At 35.6% G+C, this 20,788-nt stretch overlaps 1 protein-coding gene across 1 annotated transcript in view; it reads left to right on the top strand.

Moving 5' to 3' along the window:
* Positions 1-205: 205 nt before the first annotated feature.
* Positions 206-20,788, top strand: part of LOC147064162 (anoctamin-2-like) — a 34,553-nt gene continuing 13,970 nt past the window's right edge. Inside the window, exons 1-10 of the mRNA XM_085958668.1 lie at positions 206-343; positions 1,172-1,570; positions 3,963-4,114; positions 5,833-5,986; positions 7,580-7,812; positions 10,981-11,141; positions 13,010-13,239; positions 15,901-16,269; positions 17,025-17,141; positions 17,382-17,502. Coding sequence (XP_085814794.1) covers positions 206-343; positions 1,172-1,570; positions 3,963-4,114; positions 5,833-5,986; positions 7,580-7,812; positions 10,981-11,141; positions 13,010-13,239; positions 15,901-16,269; positions 17,025-17,141; positions 17,382-17,502 — 2,074 coding nt within the window. The remainder of the gene's footprint in view (positions 344-1,171; positions 1,571-3,962; positions 4,115-5,832; positions 5,987-7,579; positions 7,813-10,980; positions 11,142-13,009; positions 13,240-15,900; positions 16,270-17,024; positions 17,142-17,381; positions 17,503-20,788) is intronic.

Below are 20,788 nucleotides of genomic sequence, written 5' to 3'. Positions count from 1 at the left end.
ACGCGTGTAAAGAAATTTCAACAGATGTATAATTAATATATATATAATTTACTTGCGGGCGACAGTGTATAAAGTTGTATAATTAATCAAATGAATTACGAGCGCCTAACGCAATAATATATTTAGGCAATTCTAGAATAACAATCAAATGCTAGTTCGGTGGACCGTAACGTAAAGAAATCAACAATAAATACCAAAAACACAAATGCCCTTCAGCCTCTTCGCTGTCCTCGAATCCTTCCAGGACGGAATCGAGGAGTGCGTCTTCAAACGTGCCGGGTCCATGGGGTTCCTTCGATCTCCTGGCCTGTGGGGGGACGTTCTTTGGTTGGCCATTATCAACGTCAGAAAATCGAAGCCATGGGCCCCGGTTCCATTGGCTTGGAACTTAAGAGAGACGTCTGCTTCTTTCGAACGATGAACACTGAGAGACTGCTCCTGCTTCGCCTTCATTCAATTAAATTTAATATGGTTCTTCGTGTATTCTGCCGCCTCCGAAATCCTGTCGCCCCCGAGAGCTGTGCATCCCTAACACCCCCGCCTGACGCGCCCTTAAATGTCAATACGTAATTTACAACAACTGTTTAATTTATATAGCTTTATAGGCAGATAATTTGAATATCACATTACTCAACTATATTATACCCACGTTAAAAATGGAAAATAATCTTTATTAAAGTAGGAAAAAGACAATGGGCAGATACTATAAATATTAAGGGAGGTTATGTTTAATATTATAATCGTTTGTATGTTATTTTTAGTAGTTCAATCAACTAATTGACCTGTCTGTATGGCCTTAAGGTAAGATACTTTGGTGCAGCGCTCGAAATGGAAAAGTTTACGAACCGGAGCGCTCGACAAATTTTCTGAAGATATTTACATAGTTATCAAATCGTATGTGGATTTTATAAGAATAATTGTGTCAGATTTTCTATTCTATGGCCTATCTAGCTCAGACGGTCAACATATTTTTTCCACGAGACGGAGCGATAATTTTACAAATTTCACGAGCCGGAACGGCGCTCCGGTGCATTCCGTTCCATTTCGAGCCCTGCTTTGGTGTGCGTTTTGTAAACAGAAGTATCACCAAAAGGTTAATCCGCGAGCACAATTAGTTATGTAGGTACAAAGTTTGTGTAGTGTTATTTTACCATGTATGTTCAATCCACAGACTTGTAGGCATTTCAAAGATGGAGAAAGAGTGGTCGATTTTGTTCTGGCATATGTGACCAATGATGACCCTGAGAAGGAGAACGAGAACGCGAAGAAGCGAAAGGTTTTCGAAGAGAATCTGAAAAAGGAAAACTTAGAATTGGAAGAAGACACGATTCATGTGCCGGAAGATGTGGCTGATGAAAGAGACGTGCCCAATGAAACTGATGAACTAAATAAAACAGAAAATAATGGGGAGGTTATTAATTGCAGTTTGAAAAATCCAAGATTAAAACTGGATAAATCAGAAAGAACAGATGAGCGCATCAATTTTGTGAAGATTCATTTGCCGAAAAATGTGTTACTTCAGTACTGTGAACTAAAGAAATTTAAAGTGCCAATCAAACCTGATATACAGGTAAAAAAAACCCTAAACTTATATATATATATACCATATATCGTCGCCTTACTATTAAAACGTCGTAAGTCTGTTTGAGAGGAATGTTAAGGGGAAGGAAAAAACATAATAAAACAATATTTTAAACGGGTCTAGGACGATTTGTCACCGGACAACTGGACGCCACGGAATTCGAAAATAAATAGACGTTAGGTACTTATAGGTACTTACTTTAAAAAAAAATATTCAATATTATTATTTATATTTCAATGATTATATTATGATTTAATATTTGATGAGAATGTAAATATGCAGACGTAGACAATGATTTAATCGTGAGTATGTTTAAGTTCCAACGAAAAAAGAGTTTTTTATTTTATATAAAGCCTTAGGCATGGTAATTCTCAATCCGCGATAAAGAATACATTATGTTAAGAGTAAAATGAATTTAAACTACTAAGTAGTAGATAGAAACTGATTAAAATACCTCGTCTACACGTGTCTACGATAGTGCGGCGTCCAATTGTACGGAGGCCAGTCATCCCATTCCCATTTTAAACACCTCTCTAATCGATGAATCTTCTAACACTGGTTGTGAAATACGAGGTTTTAAATTTAATTCCATGTTTGATACCACGAAACCTACAATTTTTTTAAAATTCGTCGATAGATGGACAGCATACTAGTCTAGAGAAACGAGGTTTTGATATGATTTAAAATGTTTTTTTGTACAATTTTGTCGAACAAACTTCATTTTTCCATAATATCGGGCTTACGAGGTCTTAATAGTAAGGTGATGATATATGATATCGATATTTGGCTGAATACAGCTACTACCTGTCCAATTAGCAACACAATGTTAGGTTAGTTCTGCACCTTGGGAAACCAAACAAACGATGCTCCCGATTTCTTAAAATTTAACAAATCACTGAACGACTGAACAAACAATCGGGAATTCTGAGCCGTTCTCGCTAGCATGGTCTACTATAATTTAAGATTTTACTGTATTTTTTACTAAACTTTAGTCCAACCTTAGGTTATCTACCTAAGGGGGCCGCCTCTAGAATAATAAATACAGTACTGTGGAAATTGAATCTTGCTGATTATATTTTTATTGAAACAGTAGGTACATTAAAATTGATTATAATAATTACCTATTGTTACACTGTCATGCGAGCTTTGGTCTTATCTTACAACGTTTTTATTAGGTCGTATTCTTATTTGTCCGGTAGTTGTTTATCCAGTACAAACATTGCAATCGATTTTTAACTAACTTCCCGACTAGCTAGACATTTGAAACTTTTAGAATATATCAGAACACGGTGCCAATGAATTCTTTTAATACTTTTAGCCATCTTTAAGTAGAATTGAATTCATTTTCAGTTAATTCTGTTTTGTATGAAAAGTTATTTCGGAAGAAATCCGTAATCCAATCCACTATTATTGGTTGCTAGGGGTGCGTTACTATGGAAATCAAAATGACATTTCAGTATTATCTTCATCAAGTACAATTTTTTTTGATCGTTTAAGCTAGCAAGTCAAGTTTATATGATTCAACATAAAATTTAAAAACGTTGTATATAAAAAGTTCTTTTTATCTTGTAATTATTTTTGATTTATTAACACAGATCCAGTAATATTGATGCGTTAGTGTTGTTAATTCTTCAAATCAATCAAAGTAGTTGATCAGTCAATGGACGTTAATATTTGTATTATGATTTGATGAATTTCATTGTGATCTCATTAATGATTTGTAGTGAAATGAGAATCGTACAATTTCTAAAAAACCCTTCTAAGAAACCAACACTGTTGTATCATCGACATTTTTGATTATCCATTTCTCGAGAATTCTTGATCACAAGTCACAACCTCTACTAAGGACAGGCCAACACTAATTCGTGGATTAGTTAGATGACGGCACTTAGAAAATTATCCACCTTTTTAATCCGGGCTCTATTGAGTGTTCATTGTTTTTCCTCCGAGAGGGAAGAGATTCTCAAGTCAGTATAACCAGCTATTAGTCGCCTAGTCTACCTAGTCGCCATAAAGGCCAACTTTATGGCTTTAAAAAATTACGGATCTTATTGCGGATGTGAAGATATTTTCACATAAGTAGTTTTGATTGTCCGTATTGTTTTAGCTTTGTTTTTTGTATATAATGACATTCATTTGTTTCTGTCAAGTCTCCGTGCCTTTCTCTCCCGTGGTATTTTTTATTTTTACAACGTTTTTCTTAGCTCGTATTCTTATTTGTCCGGTACAAATCTTGCAATCGATTTTTAACTAACTTCCCGACTAGCTAGACATTTGAAACTTTTAGAGATCTAAAACTACCAGAAAACAATTCAACAAAAAATTTAAAAACGTGGTATATAAAAAGTTCTTTTTTTCTTGTAATTATTTTTGTATTTAGAAGGACGGCGAAGATGAAGTGGATAATAATTGCGGTGAGAAAGCTGATGAAACTCTCGGAAAATTAATATCATCTGTGCAAGTGGATACTAAGGTCTTCCCTAAACGGAAGTATGAGCTCACCGCCGAATTCCGTGTAGACAGAAGCTATCTGTAAGTATCTTTACTTCTGTTATTTTATTTGTCATAATAAGAAGATATAATATTTCACTGCCTCCTTACCGCACAACTTCCACGAACGCGCTCCTGTCCTGACTGGAATCCTTCCTCTTGACATGCTCATACGCGGTGCATCCACGATGCTTCTCAAAGATGAGAAGGCTGTTGTTGATAGCTTTCACTTTGCCCCACCTCCAAACATTGATGCTGAAAAAGTATCCGTGAAGAAGCGGAGAATTTACGTCTTATGATAACGTCTTATATAATGGCGATTGGAGACAACCAAATTGAATCCTGACCACTACACCAGTCAGTTTTTGACTGGCCATGGTGGATTCGCTGCCAAGCTCTACGAGCTTGGACTTGTTACCCGGCCAACATGTTCATATGGCGGAGAACTACAGGATGCGAACCACAGCCACTGGGAATGTTCGAGAATGTGCTCCGAGAGGGAGGAGATGATTAACATAATCGCTGCTGACCTTTTAATTACCACATTTAAATAACACGTTAATTACATCTAATGGCCAACTGCTCTAACAAAGTCTTAACTTAACAAAAACTTCTAACAAAGGTGTTAGCACTAGCATTAGCGGCGCTAGTCGCGGTGTTAGCACTAGAGGAGTTAAGTCGGTCCAACCAGTTGTTGGGCCCATCGTGCCGTTCGACCTGGTCGCCACAAAGGCCAATTATATTGCATTTAAAAAAATGCGGTGTCTTATTGCGGACGTGAAGATCTCTTCACATAGTTTTTTTTGTCCGTACTGTTTTTGCTTTGTTTTCTGTATCTTATAATATCATTAAATTCATTTATTTCTATTAAGTCTCCGTGTCTTTCTCTCCCATGGCACTTTTTTATTAAATTACGTCTTGCAGTAAACTTAGTCAAAGCTCACTTGAGAGCGTGTTGATGTCAGTCTTGGGCATCTGCTCCTGAGACATTCCCAGGCGTAAATAACTGCTGATGCTTCACACCCAAACGTAGAGCCTCGTGATACGCTTGATTAAGACCGAGTATGGTGCGGGGCGTGTTGGTTTGGAGGGGTCTATGTTTGCGTTGCCTATACTAAATAGATGGTTATCTTAGAACTATAATCTTGTAACATTCTATATATTGTGGGTGTATATCTGAGGCGTTTTCAAGTTATGTATGTTCAATATATGGAATGTTACATTCTCAAAATCTTGTGAATTATTCCTTGAATAAGAGAAATGGTTCACATTATATTATGATATTATTGGATTTCATACAGATATGTTTTTAAAATGCAAACAAACTACAGATTGGTCACCCGGTTTAAATGTTATTCTAGGTACCATTATTGTTATTTTATTAAATAATGTTCACGGTGATAATGTATACGTACCACTGTTTACCTAAAAATTACATGACAATAGATAACCACTAAATTTGTATCTGTTGGAATTATTTTCTTTCGATTTTCCACTTTTGTTCTGTGATTATTTTTTGAAATTCGAATAAGTAAGGTTTGAAAATGAATCTCAGTATGATAAAAAAAATATGTTGATTTTTCAATGCATATAAACCGCCACAAGTTAGGTAGGTACATAATTGCTTCATAAAAGCCAGATATTATATACATCTTGTGTTCCCTGTATATAACATTATAGATTGATGTTTATGATCGAGAAATTGATCAATATATTTTTTGTTGGCAGCTTGTTTATAAATTGTGTTATTTTTTTAACAGATTTGATACTGAACAACCTGGTTTCTTTTCCCAGAATATGAGAATTAGTGCAATAAATTATATATTGGATCGGCAGCTGCTCAACAAAGAAAACATCGGAATCAACCGTTTAATTGCTGATGGTACCTATAAAGCGGTATTTCCACTGCACGATGTAAGTATGCAATACCACACAGAAATGTTTCTTCAAATGTTCACAGGACATTGCAAAAGAGATAAGTAAACCCATATCAGCAGCAGTTGCAGGGCAGTTAACACGGTAATACGTTTCCGTTATTTTTATTGCACCAAAATAACATGGATATAACTCGGAGAAATTCCATAAACAATGCGGTTATCTATAATAATTGTTAGCATAGTTAACAAATATTACTTGATTCCGTATTATGTATCCCATTAGAATCAAATAAGACATGTTGCTCGACGAACTTTTTGGTCGTGGCCGTGTTGAAAAATATCACGTTTGACAGTAAAGTTAACTTCCGTATACGTAACCTATTTTATTTTGTATTGTAATATTCCTAACAGCGGATTATTGTAGGAAAAAATACCTCCAAATTTGTGAGTACCTCAGACTTTTACGATCCTAAAACACTGCCGTTTGAGAATGTTTGGTGGAAATTGTCTAATCCTCAGTTAGTAGATGACTATTAAAATAGGTCGGTAGGTAGGTACCCAACAAATTTCCATACAATTTGAGGTTAAAAATGAAAGGGATGGTATTCTAAGACTGCGTAAGGACGGCATTTTGTTTAGAGACGTCACACAAATTACTTAATATATTGTTTTCTGTGGTTAACTCATTCATACTTCAAACGTTTCCAAAGCACCATCGAATAACGGTCAGATTGACACTTGAACAAGCTCTACACCAGGGGCGGGCCGCATGTGGCCCGCCGGGTATTTTTTTGCGGCCCGCCATCATTAATTGTACTTCTGATTACGAATAACTTTTTTTATATTTTTTTAAAAAATATTGACAATAGATTAAAATTTGAAGAATTTGTTATTTCGTAAATGTATTATCTCAGTACGTCTTCCTTGCGTCTCGTCTCACACTATGTAACCACTATTTTCTACGTTGAACATAGATTTCAATAGATATTGATAGTGTACCGACAGAGCTACAACTTGAGATTATTGATCTACAGTGTGACACTGATTTAAGAGAATTGCATCGTCGTGAAGAAATTTCCAAATTTTACAATGCCCTTAATTCAGACAAATTCGACCAACTTAAAGATTATACAAGAATAATGTTCGTTATTTTTGGATCAATTTATATATGTGAACAAACATTTTCGATCATGAACCTCAATAAAAATTCTTTACGATCAAATATCTCCGATGCCCATTTACAAGCAGTTTTGAGAATATCAACTACAAAATTAACACCTGAATTTAAAAAAAAATGTACAACAGTTTCATTCTTCTCATTAATTTTTTTGAAATGTTTATTTTTCGTGATAATAAATAGTGTATATCTAAAAATGGTATTTTACTTACGGCCCGCCGCTCATTTTGAATTCTTGAATTTGGCCCTCCATCCAAAAAGTTTGCCCCCCCCCCTGCTCTACACTAACGTGAGGGCCTAAAAATGCAAACGTGATAAAAGAGGTGCTGGTTGAAGAATCAAATATTGTAATATTAACAGTTTATATGGTGTCCTCTAGGTAGGTATAGTCCATGATTCCACGATATGGTTAAGTAACTAAGTCGTGTTATAAATTTTATTGGTTTTCTCCAGGGCGACATCTCTGAAGAAGGCAACGAGAGGAATAAACTGTTCACGCATTGGGCACAAGTCAGAAAATGGATCAATTATCAGCCCATCGACAATATCAAGGATTATTTTGGTGTTAATTTCGCCCTCTACTTCACATGGCTTGGATTCTACACCCACATGTTAATTATTGCCTCAGTAATAGGAATAATATGCTCTTCCTACGGTTTAATTAATCTGGCATCAAGTACTTTAAGGTTAGTTACTATAACCTCCTCTCCTCAACAGGCGGCTCTCGTGGTGCAGTGCGCAAAGCGCTTACCTTCTGTCCGAGAGTTCTGGGTTCGATTCCCGGTCAGGACACAATATTTATGTGTGTTTTCTCAAAGCCTGGGTGTTTGTGATTGTTCAAAATTACTAACAACCACCTAGTACGAAAAAGCAAGGACATGGTTATTAATAATTCTAAAAAAAACCTCCTCTCCTCCGGTACCTTCCACTGGACAGAAAGCAGTAGCGAAGGGTGGAGGTAGACTGTTAACATTCGACGTGAATACTAAAATTTGTCAGTCATACGTATTTATTTCCATTGAACTAATACCACAATGTGTAAATACTGTTTGCTAGTTTTTAAAATTAAATTAAACCCTGCCTAATCCAAGCCATAGTAAATATTTATTCTTCTTTCGACCATGTCCGACCCTAATAGGATCATATGGGCCTCCACAGGGTGGAGGTTTGTATTAACAGATTTTTATTTTTTACGAGAAATGGATGTCAGCCACTTGCTCAACCTATTAGGTCCATACTCTGACTCATACACAAATTGAAAAACAATATGTGTACTTGCCAGACCTAGGATTCGAACCTGAGACCCTCGACTCTATAGGCCGGCATTTAAGCCACGCGGCCATCGTGAGTGTTTATTTTATTTTAGTAAATATTTATTAGTCAAAGAATATTCGTTCATCTATAAAATATCTAAAATTATACCAATAAACCATATATAATTTTAGATATTTTATAGATAGAAGAATATTTTTTATCGATTATGGTTTGGTTTACGCAGCGCTAATGAATTTTAATCTGTAATAATATGTATTATCAATTCAACGAAAACAGATAAGTAGATATGACTGAAAAAGTGTAAGTACACTACTAATACTAATAACTACTAATACTAACTAATACTATTGTCGTTTGGTTAGGCAGGGTTTAATTGAATTTTAAAAACTATAATATTATTACAATGAAAACAAATAAGTATCACTGACAAAGTTAAGTGTGCACTATTTTTGTCGAATCTTAACAGCCTAACTCCACCCCTCGCCACTGGCAGAGAGCATTATTGCAATTAGATGATGGGTGCACTTCATAACAATATCGAAACGTCCGCATGGTTGGCGACCCGCTAACATATTTATTAGCACAGAGGTTTGACCAAAAGTTTCTCCTCACCTTCGAAAACAATGACGGAATGAATTAAAATGACGTGTATAGTGATTATATATACAAGTTACTCTACTAAGGGTAAATGAGATGACGATTCTGTCTAATGCTGTACTGTGTCCCCGATAAATCAGTGGTTTTTTCTCTCACACTGAAGGAATAACCTGCAATTAGTGATACCAATTATTGAAAGAGAGATGCTTATTACCCACCTATGTTCCTATATTATTACCTATATAATATGTGGATGTCAACGAATCCGTGTGACCATTTTCTCAAATTAATATCATTTATTTAATTGTCATTTATTTATTTTACGATTCACAGGCCGTCAGCAGTTTTGAATAACGCTGACTCTGCGAGAAACGGAAAAAAATTAAGTTGTTCATAACATAAATATTCGTTTGCATACAAAATTCACATAGCTAAATTACTTCTTGCAAGTAAGCACTTTTTCACCTCAGTAGCATTATATTAAAATATTTTCTCACCAATAGCCTGGGATACTTGTGTTTCTATTTTAACCGAGTCGGGTAAAATAAAAAGACTAGAACGTTTCTCTCTTGATCTTCTTACTACGGAAACTTACTCCTTTCTAGAGAACTTAGTACCTGGGACAATAATACCCACCTCTCCGTTATATTGTATTATTGTATCAATGTGTCACAGTACTTCTGTAGAACTCGCAAATAAACATGCACTCTACATCATCCTCAGACTTCAATTCTTCACTCCTCCGTCGCTTATCTACCTCACCTACTGCCAAAGTGGTGACCACCACATCGCCAAAAATATGTTGATAAAACATATTATTTGATTGTTATATACTTGTTTTTCCCTCCACCACCCGCCACGTCTCCACACCCGTTATGCAGGCGTATACCGTGGCGTAAATAACGATAGGCGCTGTTCAAATTTGTGCCGAAAGTGTCCCAGGAGCAACTTCCCAAGACCTTGGTTGGCGTGCACCAGAGTGTGCGTGATCCCTGATTCCATATAATGTATTACGGTTAATTCTCGATGAGAAAAGACCTTCTCGCTTGCCGTATAATGCCGCAAACTTTTTAAAAGCTGAGAAATTTTCCCTCGTAGATACCAAGTCGCAATGGCCGACCGGTCCAACTGAGGGTCGGACCGACTTGAGAAGCTCTTCCCTTTCAACCGACATATAGGGACAGTCCCAGAGGATGTGATCGGCATCCTGCAATTCGCCACATAAGCAAGTCGGAGATTCTATTAGGCCAAGCTGACAGAGCTTGGAGGCAAAACCACCGTGTCCGGTTAAGAACTGAGAAGTCCAATGGTCTGGAGTCAATCTGGTTATCTCCATGCGCCACTTAATATTAGGAAAGAACAAATGCGTTTGTCTGCCCTTGGAAGAAGTGGTCCATCGCCCCTGCCACACACGCAGAGCCGTGTCATACGCCAGGTCGCGTACAATAACTTTTCGAGCGCACCGGCTCATGGATCCAAGACCTAAAGGCGGTGATATAAAGATACCGCCAACCTCCGCCCCCAGACCCCCAAGCAAGGCGGTCGTGGCACCACGGACCTGAATGTGCAGGTCTAACGGAAGCACTCCAGCAAGGACAGGCAACGCGTCGGTAGAAGTCGTCTTATAAGCCTTAGTGAGGGCAAGTAATGCTGAGCGTTGACCGCTGAGAAGAGTTTTCCGGATGGACAATAACTTACATCTATGATACCACGTGCTGGCGATTGTTATATACTAAGATTTTTTTTTAATTAATATTAAAAATGTATTTGAATTTGTTGGGGGAATATTTGGTGAACTACAACATAACTTTCTTTTCCCAGTGCTCTGTTAGGTAAAACATTTTGTAGACACTGCTATAATGTGTCGGTTACAACATCGAAGTCGCACTGTAAATTAATAATTTGTAATGTCCATCACATGTTAAAATACAATGTGTTAAAAACTGTTTTGTGATGTATTTGTGTAATTATTCTTTTTTTAGTAATGATATCTGCAATCCTAAAATGAATATAACGATGTGCCCACAATGTGACTTATTATGTGATTACTGGAAGCTTGAAGAGACTTGTTCGAAATCCAAAGTTACATTCCTCCTTGATAATGATTTTACAGTCGCATTTGCAGTGTTGATGTCTATTTGGGGTAAGTAAGATATATTATGATTATTTATTTCAAGTTGTCTATAGTCAAGTGTTTCTCAACCTTTTTATACCTGCAGACCACTGAAAATGGGAGAAACGTTTTGCGGACCGCCAACGCAGAAATAAAAGTATATTATTTATCTAGTAATATTTTCCGATGTTGTTCGAACTAAAAATATATTTGTGGAATTTTAAAATTCAAAATAAACTATTTTTTTTATTTTTTAAATTTTATAATATGAAACAAAAACAGACTAAAACAGACATATCAAACATAATATTATACAAAAAATATATATGGTGACGATTTTTATATAGACTGTATTTGGGGTTGGATTCAGGATGCTGGGGAGGGCGGTATATACGGGATCCAGTCAAGGCACTAACCTTGATATTGATCGGCTGTATGGCTGGAGTAGGTTTCTGGGCTCATGCACTCACACACTAGTATGCTGACTGTTCAACTATCACTCTCACGGTTACTTTGGTCTTGGGATGAAGATGATGAGTTTATGAGAGATGGTAGACGCGAAGTTCGCTTAAACCATAGCACCATTTAGCGCAACGAAGATCGAAGGCTAACTTCTGGACGAGTCACCCTCTGGCTTGGTCGTTGCTTCGCTAGATGATGTTGAAGCGACGGAGTTCGTAATGTAATTGCCTGTTTCAAACATCATAGTAAAACGATGACATGTTAATTGATTAAAGTGCCTGGTTGGTGACATTGAGTGTAGTAGGTAGGTAGGATATATAGAATCGGATTAGGACCACCATAATTGGCCCAAACAAAATGCTTAATATAAAAAAATTATTGGTAATTAAAATAATTAGAAGTCAATCAGTAAATAGATATTCATTCATAATAAAAATCCTGGAATTTTGAGGAACGGTTTAAAAAATATAACTTTTGCTTTCAATCATATTGCCTAGCAATGTTTCTTTTTATTGTTTCTGAAGCACATTCAAAACGATCAATACGTTTAGGTTTCCTTGTTTATTCTAAAATTGATTTACTACTTTTTGGACTAATTTCGGTGTTTTCACTACTCTTCTCTTGGCTATTATTGTTTTTAAAGGATATTAAAAGGGGTTTCTCTTTGTTTTTATTTATATTTTCCATTTTGTATGGTTAAAAAAATCTATTTTAAGAACAAAAACACAACACAAACACTTGCAGGTGCACGGGTTTTAAAATTTTTATTGGATTTTTTAACATAGGCATTTGGATGCTAAAAATTCGCGGATTACCGGAAAATTTCTGCGGACCAATGGTTCGGTTGAGAAATACTAGTCTACACTACCTCTTACTAAGAACAAAATATCGGAGAAAAGTCTAATCGCGACAAATGAAAAAAACTCTTGATTAAGGGTTATTCCTGACATATTTCAGCTTCCCACCTCGTGTGACAAGCATATTATAATCTAATACCCCGTTTACACGTGCATGGATTTACTGTAGACAGTAGGTATTATCGCGGCCATAACAAGAAAATGTATGGGTAAGCATGCAGTTGCAAGCTTTCATGCATGAATAAAAAAAGTTTGGGAGCTTCTGAATTTTCATGCGACAGTGGGGATGTTTTCGATCTGCGCCTGCGCAGTAGGACGATAGTGGCGAACCTGCCGGGAAAAAAACGAACTATACTCATTTCGAGGTTAACCGATGTTTGCTACCTGTCAAATAGTAGCAAAAAAATGATAACATCGCGTCTCGCTTACTCTTGAAGAATGAGATTGGAAAGACAGTCAGCACTTTTACGTGTATACAGTTATTGTCACGAGTAGCTTTAAATAGTTTAAAATACGCACTATTGCTGCCAGTAAATCCATGCACGTGTACAGGCGTTATAATGATATGATTGTTTTCAGGAACCATTTATTTGAAACTATGGAATAGATACTCTGCAAATATAAGTCACCGATGGGGATTGACGGGCTTTGACCATCAAGCGGAGCAACCTCGCCCGAAGTACTTTACCAAGGCGGGAGGCTATAAGACAAAAAAGAATCCAGAGACAGGCGCATTGGAGCCTAGAGCACCTTTTTGGAAAGTTCGCTTGCCATGGACCGTACTCAGTTTTTCCATTGTTATATTGTTGGTAAGTTAATTAATACCTATTTTTGACAATGTTCTCAAACATCAGTTCATTGGAGGTCGTTAGGGGTTTCCATCTGATTGATGCTATAACTAAGAATGTAATGATTTGCACAATTTTATTGTTTCAATGAGACTTACATATTTTTTTAGAAAGAATAAATACCTACTACCTATATTGTATTTGATAAAATAATATCTTTACTTTTTTAATAACACTGTATCGATGACCATGTATTGACGGAGACTTTATTATATCTTAAGATGAGTAGGTACCTATTATTTTCAATAGTACATACTCGAGTTTACTTACGCTGATTTCAATTGAATTTTAAAAACCAAGTTTATGACGCTATGCGCTATTTTTGTCGGATCTTCACAGCCTACATCTAGCCTTCGCCATTGAGTGGCGTAGTATCTTATGGCAAAGCTATGAAAGCCATTGGAGTTCAGCAAGACATGCGTCTCCAAATCTCTGTCCGACATTTTTATTGATAATATTTATTTTAATTTTATTATATTAAACAATTTTAACATCTTAAATTTTCGGGTTAGTGTAGTTCGGGTAATTATAAAGGTATTTTAGTATCCTTGCAGATATCATTGCTGATTCATTGCAATCGTCAATCAGCAATTCCATATCACAACTTGGGAGCGCTCGAAATGGAAAATTTCACGAACCGGAGCGCTCGATCATTTTACGAAAATATTAACATAGTTATCTAATTGTAACTGTGTATTGTAAATGTGTATTTTATAAAAACTCGAATTATTATTATATGTAATATCTAGCTAAGACAGTAAATTTAATACCTATTTCGACGAGACAACGCGATACTCTTCGGGATTTTATAAACCGGAACAGCGCTCTGGTACGCTCCGGTCCATTTCGAGCCCTGAACTTGGGTAAAACTATTAAATCGATACTGACCAAAATCTATTGACACCAATACTGATACTTTTATGACGTCCCTAGTCATGCATCCTTCGCTAAATTAGGCGCTCCATTGGCGAGCCAAAAGTCCGAGGACAATAAATCGTCTGATTTGTCCATGTTCTGCAACTGGCCAACGGACGATCAACGAACGAGTAAAAACGTCGAGCTGCCAAATAAAAGTCGAAAGTTGTGATTATCGTAATGTCTTCCAATAATCCAGTAATTTTGTGTTGTTTACATGTAGATTTGCAATATATAGATATAGCAGTAAAAACATTATTTTACCATGTTTTTATTAGCTTGTATTCTTGTTTGTCCCGTACAGATTTTTTCTTGTTTGTCCAAGATTTTTAACTAGCTAGACATTTGAAACTTTTAGAATATATCATAACACGACGGGAATGCATTTTTTAAATACTTTTGGCCATCTTTAAGCAGAATTGTATTCATTTTCAGTTAATTCTGTTTTGCATGTTTCGGAAAAAAATCGTTAAAAGTAATATTTACTACTCACTATTATTAGTTGCTAAGTGTGTCCTAGCAACTAAATTATTAATATATACGCGCGTTACTATGGAAATCAATATGAAATGTCAAAATGACATTTCAATATTCTATAATATTTATTCAGTATTTCTATCAAGTATAATAAAAAGTTTGTATTTACATAGAATTGTCAAGTTTATATGATTCAACAGAAAATTTAAAAACGTGGTAAGTATATAAAAAGTTCTTTTTATCTTGTAATTATTTCGTTTTCTTTTAAGAATTTCATAAATTCAAATAAAAGAATAATTTAAATTAACAAATTAACCAATAGAAAAGTTTAGAACAATTTCCTACAAGTTTTTTCAGTCTGAATGATTGTGTACTAATGTCAAATTGAACTTACGTAGTGGTTGACGGACGAATTCTGGAAATTCGGCGAGTAAAATTTCAACATGTTTGAAATCGAACAAACCTGGTCAGCGGACTTTGGGGTGCTCCACGCGAAAAAAAAGCCCAAAGACTGTAAATCGTCTCACTTGCGTGCCAATGGAGCACAGGCAATAAGTGTTATAACGTTGAGTCCGCGACATATTGTATTTTCAAGTGCCATTTAATAAGTTTCATTATTCATTTAGTTTTTTTAGTATTTATTCATTCACTATTTAAGTCTATTCTTACCCTTGGAAAATAAATCATCCCAATGAATATTTCGTCTCTGTTCTGGCAGAACACACTAACTGGAGAATACTAGTTTTGTGTAATTTGACTTTGAAGTTGTTAAAATGTTTGAAATGGTCTATCATGTGAGTGAGTTTATTAAGTAATCGTAAAAAGGATGACTTTAAAATAAAGACTGTTTATTTATTAAGAAGGTTTCCAGACGGTAAAGTTTGAAATAAGGAACATTTTGGTATAACTCAATATGTCATTTTTTGAATTAGTGTCTTCTGCCAGAACAGTGACGATTTATCTCATTACGAAAATAATAATATAAAATCACAATACAAATCTATGTAGTCGATGAAAAATTAGATTTAAGAAATTATATGACAAATCATTTGTATTCTTACACCCGTCGTTTACAACGCCCGATCACTTGGAAATGTTATGTGAAATAAATCTAATTATTTGTACTTACACTTTTGTGTTACTATTAACTTTTAGTAGAACTCCGCTTAATCTAATATTGTATTCGTAATTTGTAATATTGTCTGCTTTAATAAGATTTCACTCTTTCAGATAATCCTAGCAGCTGGTATCGTATTTGGACTAGTTCTGTACCGAATGTCCCAGCTGACTGCAAACAGCTTCTTTGGTAGTTCCGATGAGATGCCGTACAAGAGTGTGGCGCTCACGAGCACCGCAGCCACCATGAATCTCATCTTCATCACCATTCTTAACCGTTTCTACGACCGACTAGCCGTCTACCTCACCGAAATGGAACACCGGAGGACGCAGACGGAATTTGACGAGAGCTTGGCAATAAAAATTTACTTGTTTCAATTTGTAAATTATTATTCTTCCATATTTTATATAGCATTTTTGAAAGGTAAATTTCCGGGATATCCGTCAAAGTACAACAAAATACTTGGATACAGACAAGAAGAGGTAAATTAATATTTAATAAATTTGATTTATTTGATTACAGTTACAGCAATATTTTTCGGCTATTTTACCGCCCCCTATTCCTGCCACCTGAAAAATCTTGTCTCGAGAATTCTCGAGGAATATCGAATCTTGAGATATAAATTCTCTGAAATTTCAAAAATCCTCATTACGAGAAATGATAAAATTAGAGATTTTCGAGAAAGGAAAAAAATACAAAGTGGATTTGTAACGGATAAACGGATAAAGAAAGCTGCCGGCTTTGATCTGAAATTAAAACTCTGAGATACCCTGGGGGGAAAAGCACTATTTTTGAGCGGCTGTCACAGGAAAAGCTAAAAAAATAAGTTCTCGAATTTGGGCCGTAAAATAATCGGTGAAAACGTTTTTGGCAAAAAAAGGTCTAGACTAGTACAGATTTTTTTAAATTTGCTGGTGAAAATTTTTTGGTGCAAGAAATGGTGTTTGAACTAAAATGGAAATAAATTCGCCAGTAAAAAAAACTCACAAGAAAAGTTTTAAAAAGCTTTCAAAATTGATCTATCGAACGAATTCAGTCGACTGAAAATTTGAGTCGGATGAGTTAAAAAAAAAATCATATAGAAATTTCTCGAGCTACTCGAGAAATCAATAAACCAATCTCGAATTATTGAGAAATTATTATTCATGAATTCGAGAATTCTCGGATCTCGAGAAACGAAAAAAGTCGAGAAATCACTAGGTCTACTTGTCAGTAATGTTTTATTTTTATTTTTCAGTGCAGTCCCGGTGGATGTTTTGTGGAACTATCCATTCAGTTGGCAACTATTATGATCGGCAGGCAAGCACTGGAAATAGCCGTACCTTTTTTTATAAAATGGTACAAAACATTTATGGTAAGGATTACTCAATATATTTTTCAACGATCATCATTACATCTAGCTCTAGCATATTATCTCATAACATAAATTCGCAACAAATAGCTAATGAAATCATAATAAGACGCGGGTTTCGTGTACCACGTGTGCATTCCAATGAGTCACATAATAATATGGTTTGCATGTGTAGTTTGCCGACATATTTATGTATTACAGTGAATAAATTAAGATAATTAATAACACCTAATTATTCTACAGATAAAAATAGGACTCCGGAAAAAAACTGGTGATAACAATGAATTTCCTAATCAATGGACTGCAGATTATACGCTTCGCGAATGGGGACCTAGAGGACTGTCTGATAGATATCTTAAAATGAGTATGATATTTTTATATTTTATGTTTCGTGGATTTTATATGGTATCAAATATTTTTTTCTTATTATGTTGTAATAATTTATAATATGTAATTAAAGTTCTGATCAAATTTAGGTGCATGTCGCCTACTATCACGCTGTCGCGGCGACAAATTTACACTATGATTTCGTCATTTTGCAGAATATTTTGAACGATCACCATCTCTGTAAATTAACTGAAGAATGACACTGATGAAGAGTGCCAAATATAATGGATTAGTAATTTGAAATATGTATTATTAATTATTCATACTAATTTCAATTAATTTTAACAATTTATACGTGTGCGTACGTTAAAATTACTTGCGACATAACATTCATAGATAATATTTTTAACAGAACCCAACCTGCAGACCATAGGGTCGTCGATGTGAGGGCCAATGGAGTTGTGACGAGGAGAGATGAGAAGTCGTTGTCGTGATTATGAAGGGTGTGAGTTTATTTAAATTGCATAAGTACAGGTGTACAATTGTTACAATAATGTGAATCACAGCACAGAGCGATGTGCTTCGGTCGAAAACTTACAATCGAATAAATTATCAATCATGACGTACTAATTATTATTTTATCAACTTATAATTATATAATAATTAGGCTATTAACTAACTAAGTGAGAACAGATATACAACGATTATTGTCGCGGTCATTGATTTACAAAGTTAGCTATGACTTGATACCTACATGGAAATGCCTATTAATTCGATTTGTAATAATATGTAATATCGCCATAGATAATAGACAACATTCTTATAGAAAATACATAGTGCCAACCGCTAAAAATATAAAAAAAAAACGTGATTTTGACATGACAGTCGAAAAGTCTAGGCATGTAGAAGATGATAAAAACATTCGTTGAGTCATTCATGCAGGTGTCGATGCAGTGCAGTTCAACGTGAGGTGACCTCATTGTTATTTTGGTGATTTCGGCAGATTTTGCCAACTGACAATGTTTGTTTAAATGTTCAAAATGTGCTACGGGATGGGAGCACCAGTCTGATAACATTTTAAACACCAAGAAAAACGACATTACACACTTTTTTCCCGTAGCGGCAGCTTATTGTGACATCACAGGAGACGACATGCACCTCAATTTGATCAGAACTTAAATTACGTGAGTTTATAAGTTTGTACAATGATTGTATGAAAATAGTCAAGCGATTTATCATAAGGTATAGAAAAAAATATTACACATACTATTGAATATGATATTGTGCTTGCGTCTAGTAGAGCGTCTACCTCTAAATCCGTGTGTCGCTGATTCGAATGAAGCGATTGCCAAAACGACTTTTTAGTTTTCCATTGTGTATTTTATTAAATGGACTTAGATTACCGCTACTATCTGGGTCACCAAAACCAATCTTTATAGACGTGTATAGGTATATTAGAAGAAAAACATTACAAACCGTAGCACTATAACACAGGCTCTCAAACTTATTTTGACCACCGCCCACTTTGAGATTTAAAAAAATCTAGTGCCCCCCATATTTTTTAACTTACCTTTTTACATTACCATGTGTTGCGTAGATCATATTTTAAAAACAATTATTCCAAATATAATTTTTAAACATGCATTATTATACTTATGGATAGGATAGATAGGGTGTGACCAAGGCCTGAACAAAAATGATGCATGAGTGCGAGTGAGAAAGTATTCGGCACCCTTATAATCTCTGCAACACGCGCTAGAGTAAAATAAAAGGTCTACATATGTGTGAGCTAGTTTCCAAAAGTATCGCCAGCTAATCGTGGTGAATCGCTTCACGTAGCGTCGATAACCTGCGAGCCCGTGTTGCTAAAATTGCTATTTTTTGTGTTAAACATAAAGTCAGTGGTAAATATTTTTAGTTAATTAAGTAGGAAAGATGGTTTTGTGTGTTGTATTAAAATATGGTAGCCGTACTGATAAGCAAGAAGATAGTATTACGTTTCATAGGTAAGTTGATACATGTTCGTGATAATTTATTTGTATATTATTATATATTTTAATATCAGTGAACTAGTGTTTCTTTAAAATAGTTTAAATTATGGATATCTTTACCTAATGGTTGCATTTTGACCGCATAAAAATACTATATAACGTAAAAAAATAGAAAATTATATTTTAATTCTGAGCGTCTAGTGCGAGCACTTTGGGCGAGCACTACCGACATGGTCTATGGTCTCGAACATTTGTAGACGAATGCGTTCGCTCGCCCACAAACCAAACGCATGGCACGCAGCTTCATTTAGCAACGCAACGGGTGGCGTCTAGATGTATCTATAGTCTATGGGTGTGACCCATATCCTATTTCTGAGATCAAAGAATGTTTTAATGAGAGGAAATAAAACAAATTCATAATTAATCATATTATTTAGAAGTATTTTTATTAATATTAAAAGAATGCTTTGAATTTAAAACTTACCTAATGTGAAGAATGACTCTGATGAATTTGACGAGTTTGTTAATATCAGCTCGAATTCACTTAAAAACAGCCGTAAGTCGCCGCGCGTTCAGTAACTTGCAGCCGATTTCTCTTTTTAGTTAGCAACGTTGCCACAGTAGATACTAAATCCATGTTCACAAAAATACGACGATGGGAATCCTATCAGAAATTGTTGAACAACCGACCATAACCCAGGGTACAGTTGAGAGATTCGCTTCTGCAGCCAAAATTCTTGGTAGCCAGTTAGTACTCGTAGTTCAGTTCTATAAGAAGTTCTTCTAACTGGGATTATCCTGCTGTTTTGTGCAGAATTTGTCTGCCGTAGCCCCTTTAGGTATCCTTAACGCCCCCTAATTTTCTTTGAGCCTTCTACTGCCCCCCTGAAAGCCTCCAGCGCTCACAAGGGGGGGGGGGGGGGGTTACCGCCCACTTTGAGAAAGACTGCACTAGAATATCACGTTTTTTATTTGCGTAAGTAGGTAGGTATTGTCATCTCCGAAAGGAGGCAGGGGGAAAGTGTTATGTACTGAATATGGTACCCCGCTGATGAAGTGTGTATGGACGTCTCTGCTCACTTCTCCTTCGGCGACATTTTGACAACACGAATTAAATTTGCTTACAGAGCGATATATTTTATGTTACAGATTACATTTGAGTAAATGTTACAGCGTATAAAAATCAACCTTTTTTATGTTATGTTTTATTATACACTTCTCTCTTCTTGGTCGTGCACTCATGGCTGAGGATCGTGACCACATTTAAATTTCGCCATCCTTTGAGCGACCAAGACTTTCTATCCTTCTCGATCTTCCGCTTCTCTCAGGGCA

The sequence above is a fragment of the Rhyacophila brunnea genome, unplaced genomic scaffold (genome assembly GCF_057557595.1).
Source record: "Rhyacophila brunnea isolate RB1 unplaced genomic scaffold, BYU_Rbru_1.0 scaffold_8, whole genome shotgun sequence".
Classification (NCBI taxonomy): Eukaryota; Metazoa; Arthropoda; class Insecta; order Trichoptera; family Rhyacophilidae; genus Rhyacophila; species Rhyacophila brunnea.
The sequence above is the reverse complement of the archived record's forward strand: the minus strand, read 5'-3'. Positions and strand labels throughout refer to the sequence as shown.